The 20,295-nt window shown below is 39.9% G+C and overlaps 1 protein-coding gene across 1 annotated transcript in view; it reads left to right on the top strand.

Moving 5' to 3' along the window:
- slc6a2 (solute carrier family 6 member 2) overlaps window positions 1-13,697 on the top strand; it is a 28,361-nt gene extending 14,664 nt beyond the window's left edge. Inside the window, exons 8-15 of the mRNA XM_086025751.1 lie at window positions 1,217-1,341; window positions 2,175-2,287; window positions 3,133-3,261; window positions 5,033-5,132; window positions 7,270-7,370; window positions 10,427-10,594; window positions 11,971-12,042; window positions 12,123-13,697. Coding sequence (XP_085881877.1) covers window positions 1,217-1,341; window positions 2,175-2,287; window positions 3,133-3,261; window positions 5,033-5,132; window positions 7,270-7,370; window positions 10,427-10,594; window positions 11,971-12,042; window positions 12,123-12,146 — 832 coding nt within the window. The 3' untranslated portion in view covers window positions 12,147-13,697. The remainder of the gene's footprint in view (window positions 1-1,216; window positions 1,342-2,174; window positions 2,288-3,132; window positions 3,262-5,032; window positions 5,133-7,269; window positions 7,371-10,426; window positions 10,595-11,970; window positions 12,043-12,122) is intronic.
- The last annotated feature ends 6,598 nt before the right edge of the window (window positions 13,698-20,295 follow it).

Raw genomic sequence — 20,295 nt, 5'->3', positions numbered from 1 at the left:
ATGAGCCGCTGTTCCCTCTGCGCCCTCGACTTCCGGTGCCAAACCAAACTCAAATATATCGTTTCTCCACGTCGCCTACTTTGGCGAACATTTGAGTATGTGTTAGATATTAGTTAGTTTAGCTAATGTGCATCCCATAAAAGTAAATGGCAGCTCTGCTTGCCTTTTGGATTCGACATAGTGTCACATTGTAGTCCAGACGTCGCTGCCAGGTCATTGTGGTTTAAATCCGTTGGGGGGTTGTGAGAATATATGAGCTACTCACACATGGTGTAAGGGGAGGGAAATTAATTTTTGAGAAGTAGGGTTGACATTCTTCTACATTTTGAAGTCTGTGTGTGATGGGCGTGTCAGACAGTTGCGGCCGACTTTGCTACTAGAGTCCAATCTGCTCCCAGCCTGCAGGACAAAACAGTTTTTGAAGATAGAATTGGATTTTTCCAAATGATACTGAAGTGACGCTTGATTAGGGACCCCTGACCAACGGAATGAGAGGCAAATACAAGGACAGCGTCACCTTTGGTGTGGGGAACAAACAAAAATACTGCAATAATAATACACTATTCATATTCATGATTCTCAAGTTACTCACAAATGTGTAAAACTTGGACCTGTTTAATTGAAAACAAAGCTGTTCATGTTATAAGCGTGGCAAAATGAGGATACACGCTTGGCGAGAACGGAAGGCGTGTCCCAATTCTCAGAGGTTCTCGGTCAAATGTCAGGAAGCGGCGACACCTCCGAGATGTCGGCAGCCAGCTCATGCAATCGCGGCTCACCTGTTTCTGAGTTTGGCCATGTGACGTTCGCAAGCTGAGCCGTGACTGGTCGTTACCTGAGCCCTGTGCAGCTGTGATGTCACTCTTAGTCGACAGCAAGTGGCAAGCAAAATGGCCGCCCTCTGAGATGCATCAAAATGGGATTTTGCTCCTTCATGTTCCACAACCGCACTATTAATCACAATAGTGTGTTTACATTGTTGTAATCATTGTTGACTTGACTTCTTTTTTAAATTGAGTGGGTGTGGCTTACTTTCAGGTACTCTCAATAGTCTGGCATTTATAAAGAAATGGAATTGGGTCATTTCCCGTGACACACCTGATGTTCTCTCACCACATTGAGCCAACTCACTCGCGAACTAACTGACAATTATTCAAATGATTTGTACTAACTGACGATTATTCAAATAATTTGTATTGACATTTTGTCTCTCCAGGGATGCTCTGTTGACCAGCACTGTGAACTGCGTCACCAGTTTCTTCTCAGGGTTTGCCATCTTCTCCGTGCTGGGCTATATGGCGTACAAACACGGCGTGAAAATTGAAGACGTGGCGACCGAGGGTGAATAAATGCATCGTTTCCTCTCAATTGTATTTGTCACCAAATTGGATTATCAGATGTATGCGCATTAGGTTGTGTATTAACTATAAACTTCCTGGAGCAGAAATTGGCGAGACACTGATTGTGTTGCCAGTGTTCCCCCGAATAGCACGTGTTGCTATTAGGGAATTCTCTTCTCGTTGCATGTCTGAGTCTGTCATATATTATGGACTAGCGCTTCCTGGATGTCGCTATTTCCATACTTTGACAAAGTCAAGCCCCCAAAAATCTTTGCAATTTTCAGAATATGAGTTCAGCAGTACAATCCACCCCTTTTTAGCAGTCTCAGGGGCGGCCATTTTGTCACTTCTGTCGACTGAAAATGACATCACAACTTCTCAGGGCTCAGGTAACAACCAATCACGGCTCAGATTCGGAAAACAGGTGAGCCGTGATTGGTCGTTACCTGAGCCCTGAGCAACTCTCATTTTCAGTCGACAGCAAGTGACAAAATGGCCGCCCCCTATCGTGGAAACTTTTGACGTGGGGATGTGCTTCCAAGATGCAAAAAAAAAAAAAAATGTGACAATGTCAGCTTTCCTCACTTATACATATGTCACAATTATATCTGAGTTTTTTATTGGTCAAGTGGGCTGGAAAAATTGCTTTAGTACACTTGTTTTATTGGCGTGCCGGTCACCATATGGAAGTCTGCGCTTTTCAAAAAAGGAAATGGAATATGCAAATTATTTTGCGAAGGTGCAAGTTATGAACCCCAGTTTGAGGAAGAAAATGAATGTCTGGATCGATAAACTATACACCATGTCTTTCCATGTTGGTTTGTGTGCATACAGGGGCCGGATTGGTGTTCATCATCTACCCAGAGGCCATTTCCACACTGCCGGGCTCAACATTTTGGGCTATTGTGTTCTTCATCATGCTGCTGACTCTCGGCATCGACAGTTCGGTGAGTCACGACCGACAGCTCAAACATCACAGATTCAGAATGAAGGTATGGATGCAAATTTGTACAGGTGCAACAATTAATCGACATCTAATGGTTTATCAAATGAATTGATCATTATTTTTGACAATGGATTAATCGTTTCGAGATCTTGTTTCATTAAAAATTGTCCAAATCCTCTGAATTTCAGCCTCGCAGCAGTGAATGTTCTCAGATTTCCGTAGACAGCCATGAAAGCAGACTGATTATGTTTGTGTTGTATCAAATTAAACTATATGTAAACATCTGCGTTGAATTTGGAAAACAAGGATCAATATTGTTTAATATTTTCTGACGTGTTATGGACTAAACCAGAAACTGAATCATCATCGGTTTTGGTTTGATTTGAAATAGTCTTGAAAAAAAAGTATTTTACAAAAATACCATGCAGTCCTTTATATATATTTTTCTTTTAAATTCTGTCATGAGTAAAACACCTTTTCATTACATAATTTTTTTATTTGTCATGTCAATGATTTGAAAAATAACAATTCATAAAAGCTCACGGTATTTACATTATCTGATTGTTTTACTGATAAAGAAAATCAACTATAATAATTTTACAAATGGTGTGAGCTATTGCTTTAATATTCCAATACTAATAAAAAATAAAAAAACAAAATATTACAAATGTATTAAAAAAAGTGTAAAAACAAAAATTCATTGCATTTTTTCCCCCTTTTTATTCAGTCTAAAACTGACCCAGGATCTGTTCTACAAACCCCCCGCCCCCCTCCACCCATTTGGCCTGCCTTAAATTTGGTTCCAAATAATAAAGGAAAACATCTGGTGTCTGTTTTGTCCATCAGATGGGCGGCATGGAGGCTGTCATCACAGGCCTGACAGACGACTTCAAGATCCTCAAGAGGAACAGGAAGCTGTTCACCTTCGCCACAGCCTTTGGAACCTTCCTCTTTGCGCTGCTCTGCGTTACCAATGTGAGGATCACAAGGTTCACCAATCCCCTGGGCCTCAATCCTGAAATAGGCAATCGCTTGTCCTGCTTGGACAGCAGGCTCCAATTACTTACAGTGGAACCTCCAAAGTCAAGGTTTCTATTCAGAACCCGAATATGAAACGAATAACCCTTCTGTTTCGAAACCCTATTTTGACAGAATTCAGATTGTAAATTGAAACCCTAAAACGTGAAGCTTTAATCCCAAAGCTAAATTTAAAACCTTGCCCCATGTCTTGAAACCCTATACTGAAACACTAACCCTGTCTTGAGTTTTTAACCCAAGTTGGAAAGCCAATTATGAAACCCTGACCCACCCAAGTTAGAAACCCTCATTTAAAGTCCTAAGCCTGGCTTGAAAACTTAACCGTAGGTGGAAACCCTCATTTGGAACCTTAAGTTTAAAGGTTTAATTAATTCAAAAACCTGAGCCTAGGCTGAAAACCTGAATTGAAACCCTTCTTTAAACCCTAACCTTGAAACCTATACTGAAACCCTAACCCTGTCTTGAAATTTTAACCCAGGTTGGATACCCAAATAGAAACGCTCATTTAAAATCCTAAACCTGGCCTGAAACCCAAGGTGAGATTGGAAACTCGATTTTAAGCCCTCATTTGAAGCCTTAAAAGTTTAAAGGTTTAATTAATTTAAAAAACTGAGCCTAGGCTAAATCCCGAAATTGAAAGCCTGCTTTCAAACGCTAACCTTGACTTGAAACCCTAAAGTTTTGCCACTTTTTGAGGAAATATATATTGCAGATATTGCAAAAATTCTGTCTCAAAGTTAGCCAGTTATGTTATTAGCGTGACGGCATCATTTATCAAGGTTGAATTCGTTTGTCTATTTAGCACAGTAGTTGTGATTGTTTTAACGCATTATAAAAGCAAAACGCTTCGTAAAAACAATTTCCAAGTAGCTGGCAGCTGTTTTTAAATCTGGTGAACATGAGTCCGGAAAATTCTGGTCATAACTGAGGCTGTGACCACATTTGTAGGCTGCGTCCTCCAAAGGCTAAATTTATCGTAACTTCGGGCCTGACTCGACCGCACGCTGGTGTCCGAATTCACGCGGCCTTCAAATCTATCCTTCAATCTTGGACACAGCTAATGCCTCTTGGTATTCTGCGAGCAGCCAAAATGACCGATTTGTTGTCTTTTTCCCCTCTTCATCAGATCCTTAAATTAAGAATAAAATATCAACACTCACCTATTTGTCATCGATTATCCATGACGACCCGCCAGCACGTATCAAAGCACGGTGGAATAAAATCAAACGTGTGGCCGCCTCCAAGGGACACACATCTCATGATGCCTGGAAAACCACAAAGGCGCTCCTTCAAGGCAGCCATCAAAAGACGAACTCTGATTAGCCGATTACCGTTTAAAGAAAAAAAGCATCCAGGATGCAAGGTCTGCTTTTTTTCCTCCCCAACTTCAGTAAGACTCCCAACGGAAGCAAAATTAATTGATTGGCTTCTGTTCTTGGAATCAGTGAAATGATTCGAAAAGTGAACCCATGTCCTCCGCCTGCTCCATCCCTCGCATGAGATTTGGAATGCAAGATAGCGAACGAGTCAAAGAGCCCACTCACTAAAATGACTGCTGACGAGCACCACCGAGGACTTACTTATGCACTGGTGAATAATTAGATCTGTAACGGGAGACGATTGAGTGCTGAGTGCAACAACGTTTTGATTTATCTGCCAAGCAAACAACAACAAAAAAACCCTCAAAGACATCTCCTTGCCTCTTTAGGGGGGAATCTACGTGTTGACTCTGTTGGACAAGTACGCCGCCGGGACATCCATTCTCTTCGCTGTGCTGATCGAGGCCATCGGCGTGTCCTGGTTTTATGGTATGGAATTCTATTACCCCGTGTCCCCGCCTTTGGAACAACCTCACCGCGTCGTCTGTTTTCTTAATTGAAACGGAGCGACGGAAAACCGTCGCAAGTGTCTACGGAAGCAACAACCAAAGCATTTTGTCCTTTTAATGACAGGTGACACTTAAGAGCATGACATGTGTTTTCCTGTAAATGAATAGACTCCGATTGCAATGATTCGACGCAGGTTGTCGAGAACTGCAATGAATTCTTTCATAAATACTGTAGATGCAGCTTTTATTGATGGACCTGTGTAGATTCTATAATTAAATAACGATTCAATTTAATCATCCTTTTCAAACTAGTTTTTTTTTTTTTTCAATTAGCGATTGGCTTTGCCTAATCGGCTTTTCTTTTTTTTTTTTTTTTGCAGTATATTGGCTTGTTCACCTTTGTGTGACCTGTCGGGTGTGGCCCGGCAATACACATGCGAAGGATTAATGGAGACACTCAGCGGAGATTAGAAAGGAAATTGCCATTTTCCAATGCCAGATTAGAAATCTTTATTCTTTAATTTGGTTTGGGAATTCACCGAGAGCTCTTTTTCTCTGAATAGTTGATGTAACTGTGGATTTAAAGTTTTCTTAGATGGAAAAATGCTAGTCATTATTTTCTTTTTATGGGGAAAAGAAAATACTCGGCTGTTCAAAACCATTAAGTGTCTATCAAACAGTATTGAGTGGCTAGAAAGTCACATCAAAACTTTTTTTTCACCATTAATGTGACCTATAAACTGCACTACTCATGTAAATGTGAGTCAGCATGCTCCTCCCACTAAAGTGCAACTGGTGAACCCCCACATACATTTCAAATGTTCTTGTAGGCTTTTCCTGACATTTCTTTCTTTCCATAAAAAGCCTGCAGGCTTTGCGTTAACAATGACTGAATGATATTTGAAACCTCTCATAATTCCGTGTACCTTGAGTAGGGATAGACCAATTATCTGCCGGGCCGTATCAGCGTCGATATTTGGCATTTGACGAATATTAGTGTCTGCCTTTTTTTTTCTTTTTTTTTTTTATATCTGGTGGCTAATAATAAATCAATTTAAAACTGTGTTAACTTCAAGAAGCTATTTATTTCAATTATCAGTTAACTTTATGAGATCAAAACAAAGATTAGTCAAATTGTATTCGTCGTGAAATTTTGGAGAACTTTATTTACTGCAGAAAACTATATGGAGCTATTGTTTACATTTTCATTGAACTTTTTAAGACACTCTGATGACTCTATATGCTCCCTGAACTTTGTTTGAATTTTACAACTAATTTGTATATTGTCCAAAATGTAGAATAATAATATCAACATTATGCAAATCTGAAAAATTGTTCAAAAAACATATGCTTGAAGACGTTTCAACAAAGTTCAGAGTTTTAACTTTTTTTGATTTTGACAATATTTTATTTTGACTGAAAATCAACATTGACTCCAAATACCGATTATCTGCCTTCTTGACTACTAATAATCGGTATCACTCCTAAGAAAAAAAACATATCGGTCCCTCTGTAACCCTGAGGCCCCGCTTTTTTCATACCATTACATATAAGAGTATAAGTGTCTTTGTCCAATGAAAATGTTCCTTCAAATTTGGTAACTTTCTTTGAGACGTCGCCACCATTGGCAGGTCTCTCGTCCAATGATGCATCAATTGACTGACGAACTGGCTGAGAAAAAAAACATTTCTTATCATTGCGGCTAAAATATTTTTTTAAATGTAACAGGTGGTGACGATTTGATGTGCATATTTTGTTCGTTCAAGTGGAACTTTTGGGGCATGGCGTCTATTCGAACAGAGGCCACAATTGGATGAAATATGGCAAAATATGCCTGCTTGTATTGTGTTGAAATCCAATTATTTTCCAGGTATCGTAATGATTCAAAGCACGGACATCGACTTTTCCAAATATAGCACCAGAAGGACCCAAAGAGATGGTAATCCATTGGCAGCCTAGCCAAGTCAAATCAAAACAAGGACTAATTTTTAAGGACATGATTATTAGGAACCATGTGCCAAGCCATCACGTCAGCTCAGATCACATCTGGGGGGCTTTGAGGGCTTGTCCTTTGGGATCACAGAAGTTGACTCGAAAATTTGATCATCTACTTCCAGGCGTGGACCGCTTCAGCGAAGATATTGAGCGCATGATGGGCTTCAAGCCAGGACTTTACTGGAGACTGTGCTGGAAATTTGTCAGCCCTGCTTTTCTTTTGGTAAGGGAAATACAGTATACTGTATGCTATGTATACACACACATCCCTGTTATGTACGGTGCAATGTTCATGCAGTACATGGCGTATATCGTCGCTGTCTGGCGGAGAACTCGTATGGGCAAATATGATCAAATTAATTTTTTTCCACAAATCAGTCCATCTATAATTTTTCTGCAACTTTTGCCAATTTAAAGTGGTGAAAATAGCAAATACACCAACACACACTACACTTTGTTTGATAAGTGCGTTTGATATATGTTTGCAGAAGTGATGGCCAAACTACTTAGTTTCCTTGTTTTGTGGAAGCTGTGTAGCGTAATTGTCGCCTATTTTTAATGTCTGGGTGGTTGTTTTTTTGACAATAACCAGTGAAAATAGTAAGCTTCAACTGGATTAAGTTGGCTTGTTTGTTTTACCCATCAAGGCCGGTAGAGCATGGCCGCGTTTCTACCACTAGAGCCAAGAGAGCGTATACGTCTTTTTTTTTTTTTTTTTTTTAATCAATTTCTTGGTCTCTTAGCCAATGAAATACATCGGAATATAAACGTGACGGTGTCGTGAGCCCTCGGAGGATGTGCCTGAATTTTTGTGAGCAGTAAGGGCGGATGCAGATGATCGCGGGAGCTCCTAAGTAAGGTTGTGATACAGATGACGTGCTTGTGGACTTTGAACCATTGTAACATGATATATGGTTAAGATATACTGTATGTTCACTGTCAACCGTCTGCATGCTTGTTTGCCCTTGAGGCACATCACACACGGTGCGAAGACGTGCCAAAACAATGCAACATGTTGAACATCCCCGATTTGAGGTTGGACGTCCTCCCGAGCGGTCGAGATCAGTCTGAGCACACCACACACGGCAGGATTATCTGCTAAAATGATCTTTGGAGCCATTGCGACAATCGCGGCCGACCTAGGCTTGTCGGGACGGGAGATTCGAGGCTAAAATCCGACTGATTATTCTGCCGTGCGAACCGGGCTTATGTCTCCGTTTCATTTTAATATCCACTTAATAGACAGGGTTAGTTAGTTAGAGGATAAGTGGTATAGAACATGATTTTATTATGGTTCAGTGCTACTGAAACGAACCAAATGCATTCAATATGACATTCACGCTCCTGTTGCATATCAAGAATGTCATCGGGAGCAAACCACAGCCGACGCTAATGTACACACACGCCAGAAAGGCTGTAGCCAGCCGTCTGTCTAATGTACTTAACACCTTGACAATGGCCAGGTCAACGCGCAACAACATTATGGCCTCCACTTCTGTCGCCAAGCCAACTTGCCGCAGGCGGACACAGTGCAGCTCCGGCGCTTTCGTAACTCATTTATCCCGCTCGTCCTTCAAAGGCTCAAACTACTGGGAAACCGCGGCGGGAGACAAAAGCACTTAGCAGCAAGTGGACGCAATTGTTGAAGCACTGAGAAAAAGGGTAACATGAGCTTGGATGCCTGAAACATCTCAGCAGGGATGGGAAGTAACCAAGTATAAATACTTGATTGAAACTGTCAACGATATGCGCTCGACTCGGAACGAGCCCAGCTCCAGAGTCAGCAGCTGGCTGACGCCCAACCGTGAGCTTACATGTGGGAAATGTTTGCATTTGTTGGCTCTAAGGATTCTTGGCAAATCATTGTGTCCTGTGTAAACCTAATGTCCACGAGCTTGACGCCTACAAGAATTCCCCGTCAATTCTGAGAAACCATATCGAGGGACAGCTAAATAATTACTCTTTCCTTAGCTTGGCCCTGGTTAATGACATTAGTTTTGTACTGTTTGAACGAAGGGCGGCACGGTGGTCGACTGGTTAGCACGTCCGCCTCACAGTTCAGGGGTCGTGAGTTTGCATGTTCTCCCCGTGCCTGCGTGGGTTTTCTCCGGGTACTCCGGTTTCCTCCCACATTCCAAAACCATGAATGGTAAGTTGATTGGACTCTCTAAATTGCCCCTAGGTGTGATTGTGAGTGCGGATGTTTGTCTCTGTGTGCCCTGCGATTGGCTGGCAACCAGTTCAGGGTGTCCCCCGCCTACTGCCCGAAGACAGTTGGGATAGGCTCCAGCGCGCCCCGCGACCCTTGTGAGGAGAAGCGGTACAGATAATGGATGGATGGATGTTTGAATGAAACCTCAGTCCCCTAAGTCATTCGCTGCCTTTGACGGATTTACTTGTCTTTTCACAGTCCAGCCGTTCAACGTTTTCAAACGTTAGGGTAAAAGAGAGTCTGAAAATGTCTGGCAGTTAATAAAAACTTGATTTCAAGAGGTAGCATGATTCATCACATAACAGTTAAAAACAATTCAGTCAGTTTAAAGGCTGCGTTAAGTGGCGAGCCTTCAAGTTATATGACATGAAGAAACATCCGGTAAAAATAGTTTACTTTTACTCACAAAGTACATTTCAGAGCCTGTACTTTTTTTACTTTTACTTCCACGTTGACGCTTTACACTGTACAGAAGAGTCGCGATTGTTTTACTTTTGCTGCTTCGTATGCTCTTTTTGTTCACTATAGTGATGAATCAGAAATAACAACAAATAATGGAGCACGCAGCACGCAGGTAGCTCTAGCTTGGGTGGACGGGGGCCGCAGGGGCCCCAATTTTTTTTTCCAATAATATGTTCTATGCAGGCCCACTAGTTGGAACAAGGCATTATGACTAATATTGCATGTGTGGAATATAAGTTAAGCACCAACATCCACCCATTTTTAGCCATCTAAGGGGCGGCCATTTTGTGACTTCTGTCGACTGAAAATGACATCACATTTGCTCAGGGCTCAGGTAACGACCAAACAAGGCTCCCCTGTTTTCTGCAGCTGAGCCGTGATTGGTCGTTATCTGAGCCCTGAGCAGCTGTGTCATTTTCAGTCGACAGAAGTGACAAAATGGCCGCCCTCGGAAATGGCTGAAAATGGGTGGGTTAACTCTTATTCCACAAACAATATTAATCAGAATGCTGTGTTTAGACTAGTGAAGGTGCATATCCCATTTTCTGAGTAACAGCTGCATTACTTTAAGTCTTTTTTCTGCTTGTCCTTCCCTTCGATGGCAGTTTGTAGTCATCGCCAGCACGGTGACCTCGTCGGGCCTCAAGTACGACGATTATGTCTTCCCCCATTGGTCCAACGTGTTGGGATGGGGCGTGGCCATGTCGTCCATGCTGTTCGTCCCCATCTACGCTGTCTACAAGTTCTGCAGTGTGCCAGGAACCTTCAGAGAGGTCAGTGAAACTCTTTTGAGCAAGATAAATAGGTATGAGCACTTGTGAGGGTAGCTAGTGTGATGTTTATAGATGCCAATTGCGGCGGAACATGTTTCAAAAGACGTTGCATAATGGAAGCCAGCGTAATTGCTGTTGTGGTTACGCTTTGAAGCCGGAGGGGGTGTCTCCCCCCCTTTAAAACATGTCCAAAATAATCATTTTGCTTTCGGACTGAAGCGCTCAAGAATTTACGATGGCAATCATCAAAGTACTGGACAGTCGTTTCATCCCTTCTGTGCCAGCGTCGCTCCGCCGTTATGATAATAAAGTGCGCCCGCATCCCGGTATCCTCATTGGCACTTCCTGTTGCTACTCTGCACTCAAACGTCTGCATTGAAATAATGTAAAGTTTTAATTGCAATTCAGCCGAGTTCATTTCTTCATGTATATGTATGTATTTGTATTTGTATTTGCTTTTATTTTGTTTTACTCTGCTGTCTGCAGCCAGATCGGCTTTGCAAAAGGGAATCCGTTTCAATTGCCTTACCTGGATAAATACACCGTGTTTCAAATTGTGATGCGTATGATGTCTTTCTACGATTTCTTTTTTTTTTAACAGTAGATGCAAATGGCACTCAGCATCATTTAGAAGTCATCAACTGTACGAGCATAATTTGAATGTTTTGAAACAAACCTTCCAATGATAACAGTAACTTTTTCAAAGTGTTTTAAGACATTTTATGCATTGTAAAGAACTGAAATTAGTCCATTTGTTGAATTTGCAGCATTGGGAAGCTCTATTTGCTGAAATCAAAAGCTACTTCAATCCAAAACATCTTAACAGGTCAAATTACATTTTAACAGAGGGCGTCTTATTTGTTAGCAGCTTTGTTTTGAGTTTCTTGAGTTTTTGCAGCCTCTGCTTGACTTTATTTGAATGATCTCAAAATAGCCTCCCAAAGCTATGCTGTTATCATTGGGAGGTTTGTTAGAAAGCATTCAAATTATCAGAGATGGGTACTTGACTCTTTTTTGCCGGTCCGTCTTCCGTTAATTCGACGTAACAGCGCAACTGGGAATAATATGCAAAATAACTCTAACATTTAAAGTACAAATGGACGGAGCGATGTTTTGTTGACAGGGAAGTCACGACAGTTTCTTCTTCTTCGACTACTATTTCCTGTATATTTGGTCAATCTGCGCATGTCAAAATAATTTGTTCTGATGGAATGTAGGATGCATGAACACGCAAGTTTGAATCAATATTTTCAGTGTCCATGAAAACAGTGTATCCAATCGTAATTGGAATTACATTTTGTCCATGTAAACGTAGGCACTGTCTACTGAATACTTGTTCTGATTGTTGACACCGATGTAATTTGATTGTTTTGCAGAAAATAGCCTATTGCATCACTCCTGAACACGAACACCACTTGGTGGCGGAGGGAAACATCCGGCAGTTTAAAGTAAGTCATTTTTGCCAAAATATGTCTGCCATTCTTTAGAATATTTCAGCAAACATTCCCAATTTCTTTCTGTTTTTCAGCTCAGGCACTGGTTGGCCATCTGATGAATACCCCCAAGGATCTTCTGTCGATTCTCGCCAACCCAAGACAAGAGGGGCCTTTTTTTAACGCAATTGAAAAACCTTACCTAGCAAGGTTTTTTTTTTTCAAGCACTTGATATCAAAGCAGTCCACAAGTCCTGTCACGTCATTAGATACATGTACTAGTAGACAGTGTTTAGTATTGCATTCATTCCACTCAACTTCAGCAATGTCGACTGTTATCTCCTGTAAGGCACTGAATCGAAACCAAAAGATGACACACAACGTACTTTTTTTGTTACCTTTTTTGGCCTTATGAATGTTATTGTTGTTTTTTTATTTAAGTGACCATATTTGCTAGTTTTTTTGGGGGGCTTATCTGTGCCTTAATCGAGCGAGACACTCCGTTTATTTTTTAAAGTGCTTTTCGGGAGCGGTTTAAAAAAATTGTAAAAATGAACTGTATTGACTCAGGAAGCCGCAACATATATATTATGAGTATATATCGATACAAAGACACGGTTTGTGGATGGCAATCTCTCTCCGGAGGTTAATGGTCCTACAGGGCCTAACAAGGGCGCACTTTTTTTGAGTCACTGAATTGCAAAGACGAGGGAAATCAAAATATCCACGCAGAACTCCAAAGAGAAAAAAATGTGCTGAATGTGAGGTGAAATTTCAGCGCAATAAATGGTGTTAACTGTTTCAAACTGTTTTCAATGAAGGAGTCATAAGACCACTCTGAAAAAAAAATATAGGTACATATATTATTGCTACAAGAATAAAAGTAAGGTTTATGAGATTTTATATACCGGTATATATATATATATATATATATATATATATATATATATATATATATATATATATATATATATATATTCTAAATGTAAAATAACTTATTTCCTTAACTTATATGACTGTTTTCCTTTAAATATATGATTTCGTTCTCGTAAGAGTTAGATCTTCTTACCTTAGAAAAGGTACAGCTTTATTCTCAGATGATTAGCAAAAATAAAATGTATTCTTGCAATTTTGTGACTTTATTCTTGTAACATTGTTTTTTCAGCGTGGTCCTAACACTCCTTTATACTTTTTGTAATGTTGCTGTGTGTTGTCCAGTGCTTCTAAGGCTTGACAAGAGAGAGGATTGTTTGTTGGGCTTTTTAAGTTTGCGTCAAGCAGGGTTTACCCCAAACAGACCTGACCTTAACCTAAATGCGCACGTACTGTCATAACATAAACATCCAATATAGAAGTGACGTTACTATACATACAGTCATGATGAGAAACATTACATTATTGTCAACATAAATAATTGAATCGGCATGATTCAAACGTGTGATGATTAATAAAAGAATTGTCAAACCCCACCCAAAAAAAAAAAAAAAAATGCCCACTTTGGGCTCCTGACCTGCAGTTTGGAAACACCGCTATAAAATATGCTGGAATGCCACAAGCATCTACGGTTTGTTTTTGATTGCCATACAAGTGCCATGATAAAAATTGCCTTTTTTTTATTTTAATTTATTTTTTAAAATTGACTTGTAAACTTTACAGAAAGCAGTGAAGCCACAGAGTTTATATATATATATATATATATATATATATATATATATATATACATATATATATATATATATATACAAATATATATATATATATATATACAAATATATATATATACATATATATATATATACAAATATATATGTATACACAAATATATGTGGAATACATAAGAAGATATAAAATCTATATTCTTTTGTTATATCTAATCTTGTATTTATCAAATTGTTTATTACAAAATGTGAATGTAAAGTATTTCAAATGTCATAAATGTCATATCACGTGTGCTTGATGTGTTGGTAATATTAAAAAAAAAAATCCAAACTATTCTCCAGCGTAATCCTGGACTATATGGAATATGGACTTTCCTGGACTATGTTTACAAAAATATTGTGTTTAATAATACACATAACCGATAATGTCCTGTTGAACGTGAGTGGCCAATATCTATGAAGACGTAGTCACACTATCATAATAAAGTATTTCTTCTACACTCACTTTCCTGCCATCTGCTTTAATTGGTGAACTGGCATGTGTCCTGGTATCACCTTGGCTTTCTGCCAGTAGCTCCTCCAAACTCTTGCTTCTTCCATCCGGTATCTCAAGCCACACTGTTGATTCTGAGCTGGGAGTTACAACTGCAACAACAACAAAAAATACTGGTTTGCTACTTTCCTACAGCTCTGTTTGCACTTAAACTTCTAGTTTGAGCAATCTGAATCGGAGTCAGTTTAGGTTGTTTTTATACTTGGGAAAACTCCAGTTTCCCTCATTCCCGGCAACAGGAACCTGCCTTAGTGTGTTTTGTGTTGTTGCTGAGTGTGGGCCTTTCATAACGGCTGACTGTGCTGTGCCTCCCCTTTTTCAGCCTGCTGCACTACTTTGTGGGCTGTCGTCAGAGTGACCTTTTCCTACACTGATAAGACTAACATAAGACTAACAGTGTCCAATCCTGTATATTCGGTCTTTGATCGATCGGGCTCAGCTTTGTGTCCACATATCCACATATAAGGCGTAAACAAGTGTTGCCATACCACAAGTAGATATAAGGTGTACCCGGGGGAAAAAAAACAACCCAAAAAAAAAGAAAGTTTTTCCCCAAAGTAAAGAGAATGAATTTGAAGAAAAAAAATGGAATTTTCCATGAATCAACCATATATATTATCCAAGTGTTCAAAATACAAGACCAAAAAATATTGGCCGGTGGACTTGTGAGAGGGAGGGCTGCACTGCTTTGGTAGTTGTCACATTCGCCTTCAATCATGGCCAATCAAAGTGGCTTTTTCCATTCCTTTAAGATGTGGTGTGCTAGTCGCATTTTGGAAAACCGTTGTAAGTTGACACAGTTTGTCGCTATATCTACAAATGCAAGTTAAACCTCTACCATGCACAGCGAAAGCCGTATACGTATCAGGAACACCCCAGAAATGACACCGGCTTCTCTGGGCCCGAGCTCATCAGTGGTGGACCAACACAAAATGGAAAAGCGTGCTGTGGTCTGACGAGTCCGCATTTCAAATTGTTTTTGGAAATCATGAATGTCGTTTTTTCCTGCCCAAACAGGAAAAGTTCAAAAGCCTGCACCTTTGATGGTAATGTATGAGATGTGGGGGTCACTTGCCAGCAGTCCAGGCCAGTTTCCCATTGAAAATGTGTGGTACATTATCAAGCACAAAATACAACAATGGAGGCCATGGACTGTTGAGCAACTAACAGCCTTATATGTGGGCACAACAGGAACGAATTCTACCTACAAAGCCACAACAATTTGTGCCCCCCACAACAATAACAATAACAGAAAAATAGATCCTGAACATAAAATAGCACACTAAAAACACATCCATCAAAGCAAATACTGTAAAAACGTAACCTCAAGCAGAAGAAGAAGCAGAAAAAATCACTTAAGAGTGTCCAGAAACTTTAAAGTCTCCTGAATGATCAAACATTTTTTCTTTACGGCTTCTCAAAGGTCAAAAGAGCTCCAACTTTAGCCAAATGTGTTAAGCCGATCGAAGTCGATGCGCAATCAGTCTTAATTGGCAGCCCCGTGCAGCTCTAATGTGATTGGGCCAAAGCACTCTCATTCTTTAACGTCCTTCTTGATTGTGACCACTTGTTCCATGCGCTTGATCCAATTGTCAGTCGGAAAGTTTGCTGTGTCGGCAAAACTCAAGCTCTGCCAGCCTCTCGGGGATTTGACCAGGGATGACAAACTGTCATGATGACCATAGAACCGTACATATACTATGCTATACCAGAGGTGGGCATTTTACAAAAATGTGTCAGTCCATCATTTGTCATCATCCGTCAGCAGCCTGAGTACCCGTCCGTCAATCCGTCTATTTTTCAAGCCGAAGCAAACTGTAATCGTCTGTCGGTCAGTCCGTCATGGTATTTCAAACCGCGCTTCCGTCAGTAACGGAACACCTGCAAAACAGGCATCCGTCATGGACGGAAGACGGACCGCTCTGTCGGTCAGACGGAATGCCCACCTCTGTACTATACTATACTATACTATACGATACTATACTATACTATACTATACTTTAGAGCTGTTAACTTATTTTTGAACAAAATCATGAAAAAGGTTAAAATGGTACTGAAAAGCAAAGCCTGTGCAGTTAATAAAAAGCACAATAAAAAATAAAATAAGGCAAATCTTTTTTTTTTTTAAATATGAATAAATAATGAAATGAAGGAATAAATTCCATTAGGCAAAATCTTTTGCTGCTCTTCGACCAATAAACTCATGTACACGTTTTGATAAGGGCAAAATCAGTAAGGGCAAAATCATTAGCACATTTTCACATTTTTCTTTTAAATACATGAGATAAAGTCAGGCACACGTTGAAGTTAAATCACCAAAACACTTTTTTTTTTTTTGCTCTTCAATCAAAAATATGGATTTAAAAACCTGCTACCGAGTATAAAATCCATGCCAACAAAATAGCACCGAGTACTTGCTTTCACTACACTTGAAAGTAATCGTGAATACTCCAAGCGTTAATGACACCTTTGCTGTTCTTGGCAGCCAAGAAGCACTTAATAGCACTTTTGGAACACTTTGAATATGAATGGCCAGAGGCCGCCTCCATGATACGCTTCCTGTTTACACCCCCCCCACACACACACACACACTACGAATGAGGATCTGCCGTATGTGAACACCATGTGTTTAATTGACCCTTTCTACCACCTTCATTCCATCCCTCTTTATCCACAGAAGTGATAAAGTAGGGCCTGCTTCCTGTCTTGGAGACACAAATCTAATAGACGCCACATTCTGATGGCAACAAAAGATACGGCCATATATGGCAAAGGCTTATCGCAGTTCCCTTTTGACCTCGGGTCGAGGAAATTAATTTGCAGAAAATAGGAAACATGCACAGCGAAACAATGTAACTGGTGGGAAATGTTACTCGAGTCCAGTGTGGGTCAAGGCTGAGGAAGAGCACGGCATACAGTGCAGTCGATGGAGAACCAGAGGGGGCAAGTAACGTGACGGAAAAATACTGTATTTTGTTCGTGAACTAAAGTACATTTGGAGGTATCTCTACTGGAGTTTATTTTTCTGATTCCTTTTTTTTTTTTTTTTACTTTTTACCCAGCAGAGTCATCTGCTATCTGGGTACATTGATGATCTCACACGCCAATAATTGTAAGAGCACAACTTCAAGTCACTCAGTGTGTTGAGTAAAACTCCAGCCTATTCACGTTTGACAAATCTCTGAAACCAGTCTCGGAGTTTTGCTGAACACTTCACCTCTATACATTTTTGTGCTTGTTTTTGTGCATGTCAGCCATGATTGCAGGACCGTTGATTGGTGGTGGTTTGGCTTTGCTATGAGAAGTTGCAATTATCCTTCTTTTGCTTTCTTTAGGTCAAGTATTAAATGGGGACAACATTACTCATGTTTATCCTCGAAAGTCAATATCGTTAAAGGCACTTCTGAGAGTTCCATTTCACCACAAAAAAGTTGATATTTTCCATTTAACTTGATAACCATTATAAGCAGTAGATGCTATGCTTTCAAAAATGCATATTGGTCATTTCTTATATGTAAATTAAAAAACATTAAGTGCAAACAGCAAAATATGCTGACAGGGTGGACATTTTTGGGCTAATTTTAGCACTTCATTGAGCACATGTTGGACCTTTACTTAGCAACTTATTTCTGAAAGTTTTTTTTTTTTTATATATCAATTGATATTTCACTACGACACAGTGGAAATATTAAGGTTGACAACATCCCAAAACACACACAATGCGACAAAAATGTCAAAACACAAGTGTATATAAATATTTCTTCTGCTACGAGCCACTGTTTTAGCCTCCATTTAAGAATACAAAATGCTTTTTGCAAATGTCACTGAAAACATCAGCGGGTGGCTTAAAGGCGCAGTGACCCCATAATGACAGGGTGGACAACAATTTACAGCTTTACAGCAAAAGTCACATACATTTAATTAAAAAAAAATGGCATGAAGGGCACATATTTCTAAGAGGCTTGTACTAGTATGTGTGCAAATGTTTAGCCACTTATAATATACCTCAGAGTTTTATAGATTTAGTCGTTTAGTTTCCATACTTACTTATTTACATGAGGCAGGTCGTTGCCTTGACAGTCAGAGGCGGCTCTGGACCATTTATCATAAACGCAGGCTAGATGTGACTCAGTTGAGTTAACCCCTCAAATGAAGTCAGGTTTATTTCAGATGTTTATTTTCATCACTGAATACCTTTGGGAAATTCTGGTAGTGTGGGCCGCACACACAAGGAGGTTGTGGTTTCTAAGGAAAACATGTAACAAGTTGTGAAACATTGCACATGATGTCACATCTAATTGAGGAGGTCCACCTAGTCATTCTTTGAATTTCTGGCCCTCCTTTTCTTTTAATCTGTTTTTCTACCTTCTACTGCCATGTTTTACTTGAGAGTGTAATTGCGTTCCAACTGTTGGTTTTTTTTTTTTGTCTGCACTTCATCACACATTAACTGTCATCCCTATGTTATGTTGTCCATTCATTTTCTGGGAGGACAGCTTGTGCACACAAGTGCTTTTCGAATATATTTACCACACGAGACGTATCGTATGCAGTTTTATCTCCAAGTGAAACTGGAAAGAATGAGCAATATTACACCTGATTTATTCCAACAATTTTCTCCATAGGAGAACATCAAACCTTTATTCATGGTCCACGCAAATGACATTTTAACATTCTTTATGCACGTGTAAAATTAAGCTTTTAATACGAGCATGTAAAAATCAACAATAAAACACTGTGATTGTTCGGTCGCTACCTTGTATCGACTTTTTGTCGGATTTAGTTAATTCTGTATTTTTGTTGATTCCAGAGTGCCTTGTTTTCTTTGATTTACAGTTTTGCAATGAAATACTTCTTAAGTACACAGTTGCCTTGCCTCCCTGCATCCTTGCAATTGGGTCCTCAACCCTTCCAGACCATAACACCAAAGATGATAATCTGGCCTAAATTGAGCCTGATTCCACCCTCCAGCAAAACCAGCAAAAGGCCCGGTTGTCGGATAGGTCTCAAAAGAGATTACCGGGTATGTTGACCATATAAATAAAATTGTATTGTATTGTATGATTATCAAATGGTGTGGAACATGTTTGATTTTTATTTATTCTTTTGATAGCCTAACAGTTGTAACTGTCCAATATTTACCATCACTTGGGGGTAGTGAGACGATCGCTCCTTGATGTCGTCATTTGATGGAGACGTCACGTACTTTAACGGTGCGTGTCACAAATGAACCGTCTGCTTGGCTGAACTATCCCCACAGATGTCCACTTTAAGCTTTGTTTCTCGTGGGATTGAATTAAAATCAAATATCAACACTGTTACGCTTCACAACCATGCAGATGCAAAGACGATTGTGATTGGTCTGCCCTGAAGCCATCTGCCACGCCCCCTCCACCTTTCAATTTATTTGGAGTGACTTGCAAATATGTTAAGCGTTAACTTGCTTATGTATTAGTATTACATTGAATGGGAAAAAAAAGAACCATCAAAACGTTACATTGCCAAATGCAGTTGAGAAATATAGCAACCTACGAACCATAGAAACGGGCAGTTTCGGCGTAGTAACTATGAGGCGGTGTAATCAAGTCATTTTGGAATCAAATAGTACATGTGGTAAGTCACAGCTGGTCCGTTAGATGCGCCGCAAGGTTTGACTTATCCAACTTACTTGTCAGATAAAATCAAAGTGGGCTCGGGCGTCTGCCTCCTTTTGATGAGAGACTGATGGGAACACAGAGCGTATTAACTATAGTATGGAGGCAATAAAGCAGCTTTTGACAGGCTTGCTGAAGGCGATATGGAATATATTCTGTAATTTATCAATGAACTATAGGTAGCTCTTCATAAAATCAATGGTGTATAGAACCACAGCCCTGCAATACATCCTCTCTCACAATGTATGTTTAAAAGATGCATTGGTTTAATTTTCTTTCAGGGGTGTAGTCGTTGTTGACGTAGCTTGAAATGTTTTTGTTCATATCATCCAACAAAGAGTGCAATTATGCTCAGAAATCACTTTGAGTTGCTACATGTAATCAGATAAGCACCACCCAATGC

Source organism: Filicampus tigris, chromosome 3 (genome assembly GCF_054856515.1).
Source record: "Filicampus tigris isolate MCC_2025a chromosome 3, RoL_Ftig_1.0, whole genome shotgun sequence".
NCBI classification, from domain to species: Eukaryota; Metazoa; Chordata; class Actinopteri; order Syngnathiformes; family Syngnathidae; genus Filicampus; species Filicampus tigris.
This window is presented reverse-complemented; position numbering and strand designations above follow the sequence as displayed.